The 3,245-nt window shown below is 34.2% G+C and overlaps 1 protein-coding gene across 1 annotated transcript; it reads right to left on the bottom strand.

The window, feature by feature from the left end:
* Window positions 1-241: 241 nt before the first annotated feature.
* On the bottom strand, window positions 242-1,866 carry LOC115961276 ((S)-N-methylcoclaurine 3'-hydroxylase isozyme 1-like). Its single transcript, XM_031080281.1, has 2 exons — window positions 1,251-1,866; window positions 242-846 (listed from the first exon to the last, which is right to left on the bottom strand). Exons 1-2 carry the CDS (start codon window positions 1,864-1,866, stop codon window positions 242-244), a joined length of 1,221 nt encoding a protein of 406 aa, XP_030936141.1.
* Between the last annotated feature and the right edge of the window lie 1,379 nt (window positions 1,867-3,245).

Raw genomic sequence — 3,245 nt, forward strand, 5'->3', positions numbered from 1 at the left:
TCCATCATCCATACCAAACAAACCCTTAGCTAGCCTCATAACAATAATTGACTATCCCATTGTAAGAAAAAATAATTGTTGGTCTGGTGCTGTCACACTCCAATATGTAACAATTAATACAACACAAGAAATGACGCACAACTTCTTAATTAAAAGGTAATAGCAAAAATACAATATCACACAAGAAATGGTGCGCAAAAACCATCTTAATAACTAATATTACACATGAAATGGTACACAACTATTTTCTTCTTTTAGGAATAAGCTGCAGAGGCTGCTTCTTCTTCAGTGTTATGGCAAAATGATCATTCATGTCTAGCTCAGTTGATTTCATACTGCCTGGAAGAAACCAGTCGAATGAGTGGACCAATGATGCCAACATAAGTGGGACTTGCCTAGTAGCCAAAGGTTGTCCAGGGCAACCTCTCCTTCCTGCTCCAAAAGGCGTATAGTCAAAATTAGTTCCCTTAAAATCCAAAGATGAATCAAGAAACCGCTCGGGTTTGAAGCTCAATGGATCATTAAAAACCATAGGATCTCGACCTATTGCCCAAATGTTAACTGAAATAAAGGAGTCTTTAGGAATTGTATAGCCCATTACTTGGCATGTTTGTAAGGCACGATGAAGAATGAGTAGTGGTCCTGGAGGGTATAATCTCAATGTCTCTTTGACACAAGCTTCTAGGTAAGGAAGGTGACTTAAATGGGATTCTTTCACAATATTTGTGCCAATTTCACTTTCAATTTCTTCACGAAGTTTATGCATGACATCTTGGTTTCTCATCAATTCTGCCATTGCCCATTCAGTTACCATGCTACTAGAATCAGTGCCAGCAATAAGTAAGTCTTACACATGGAGAGAAACAATAATTTTTATCACATAAAAGCTATGGAAATATATATGTGGTACTTTCTAAATCATATACAAAGCAAACTTGGTATTCTGTGTGTGTGTGTAGAAAGAGAGAGAGAGAGTACCAAAATTAGTTGACTGATTTGATCATTTGTAAAGCCGTCTTTAATCATGGCATCTAAGAAATCTCTTTAACTTAAAATTGTACTCTCTTGTTTTCGTCTTTCTATGATAATATCCTCTCAAATAGAAATAAAATTTTGAACTATTTTGTCACATTTCTTTTGTATACCTTAAATATCAAATGCTTTTATTATAGGATAGAAAGACGATAAATCTGAGATCATTCCCAACTCTACTACCTCAACTATAAGTTCCCTTAGCTCTTGACCAATACCTTTACCCTCAAAGTCCATGAAGTCCACTGAAAATATTGCATTAGTCAAGATATTAGTATAAGTAACACAGATCGCCTCTCCAAGATTCACTACCTCACCTTCCTTAGAACCCAAGAAATCTACCAACTCCCTCACCTTCTTCTCTCTTATATGATTTTGTGATTCCAATACTTTGGCTGAAAAAAGGTCAGCTTTACAAATAGCCCTTAGGGACCTCCAATAATCGTTGCACTCAGGGGCTGCTGCAAGTGAGAAGTTGTTGGGTTTTGGGTTTATGAGTGGAATAGCGTTTGCTATGAACCTGCCTGACAATTCTCTGTCATGGGTCCTAAGAACTTCTCTTGCTGCTTCTGGCGATGATGCAATGATGCTAATTTGGGTGCCAAGCCTTAGACACATGAGAGGACCATGGACTTTAGCTAAGTTGGCTAGTATGGAATGGAGCTGCCTTCCCATTTGGAAAAAGTTCCCTACAATAGGCCACGCAAATGGACCTGGTGGGAGTGGAGGATTTTTAGATAATATGTGCTTGAAGTAAAGATAGAAGAGTGGTATTAGAAGCAGGAGACTGAAGAAGATCAGGTCAGTCTCACTCACTATTGCCTTTAGATCCATAGTTTTGTTGAGACCTGCACTAAAGCTGTATTGTACTTGTGAACTTGGGTTTGTGAACTTGTGTTATAACCCAAATTTATAGAGTGAGAAAATCATGTTTAAGGGTTTGATTTATTCTGAACCCACATGTTAATTACATATGTTGTAAATAAAGATTCGTTTATGTCTTTTGGACCCGAAGAAAAGTTTCCAAGACTATTTTATATTATATAATTGTTAGTGATTTAGTTGGGATTTTTTTTTTAATAAAAAAAAATATCTGTTTGGTTTAGTGGATCCTGATTTCTGAGTGTGTGACCCTCATTATCTAACTAGTTTTTTTCGCCATGCCAGACTTCAATCATAATGTTGATTAGTTTAAAATTAAACAAACAAACAAAAATTCATAATGGTGATTGAGTAACAACCAATGGACCCCATAGCACTGATATTGCGGGTTTTCCATATCGAAATATAGTCTTATACATGATTGTCAGTTAATTTGCTTTTTTTTTTTTTTTTTTTCTTTTTTTTGGTAAAAAGTTATTGATTTTTTTTTTTTTTTAGAGAGGAAAAGTTATTGATTTTGTCGTTTATATTTTTCACATTTGTATTCTATTCCCTCTGTCCCACTTTGTTTGTCCTGTTTGAAAAGTCAAACTTTTTAAGGGAACATCATTTATTGTCTTATCTATCTTTTAAAAATGTATAAGTTTCCAAAACTACCATTAAATAAATTTATCAAAAAATTGAATTAGTAAATTAATAAGGGTATAATAGGAACATTAGTAAATTAATGACTTTTATTTTTAGAAATAGGACAATATTTTGGACCGTCCCAAAATGGAATAAAGGACAAACAAAGTGGGACGGAGGGAGTATTTAAGTAATACCTAGAAGAAGTGATTGATATAATATTAATTTTTAATCCCAAACCTACCAGCCTTCTGGTTTAAGTAGGTGCTCGGCTAGACTTGATAAACGGGTCGGCTCAAGCTAGGTTGAGTTGGGGGTGTTTGGGTTCGGGTAAGATAATGTTTGGGTTAAAAATGAGTTGTTTTTAAACAGGCTGCAAGAAAGTAGAATCTATTGGATTACAAGTTAGATAAATCGGGTTACGTATTGTCTAAACTCTAAACTCCACAATGCAAATGATTTCTATTTTCATCAATGCTATATATATATATATATATATATATTTTTTTTTTTTGTGAATCTCATCAATGCTATATGAACGAACCAAACTTTGGCAAATTAATAAGTCGACATACGTTTCTAATTAATTTTTTTTTTTTTTTTTTTAAAAGAAAAGAAAAGATAAAAAGAAGAAGAAGACATTTTCTTGCTCTAAACTCTGAAGACACTGGTAGACTGGTAGTGCTCTTTTCAGAGTTCAAAAA

The sequence above is a fragment of the Quercus lobata genome, chromosome 9 (genome assembly GCF_001633185.2).
Source record: "Quercus lobata isolate SW786 chromosome 9, ValleyOak3.0 Primary Assembly, whole genome shotgun sequence".
Taxonomy (NCBI): Eukaryota; Viridiplantae; Streptophyta; class Magnoliopsida; order Fagales; family Fagaceae; genus Quercus; species Quercus lobata.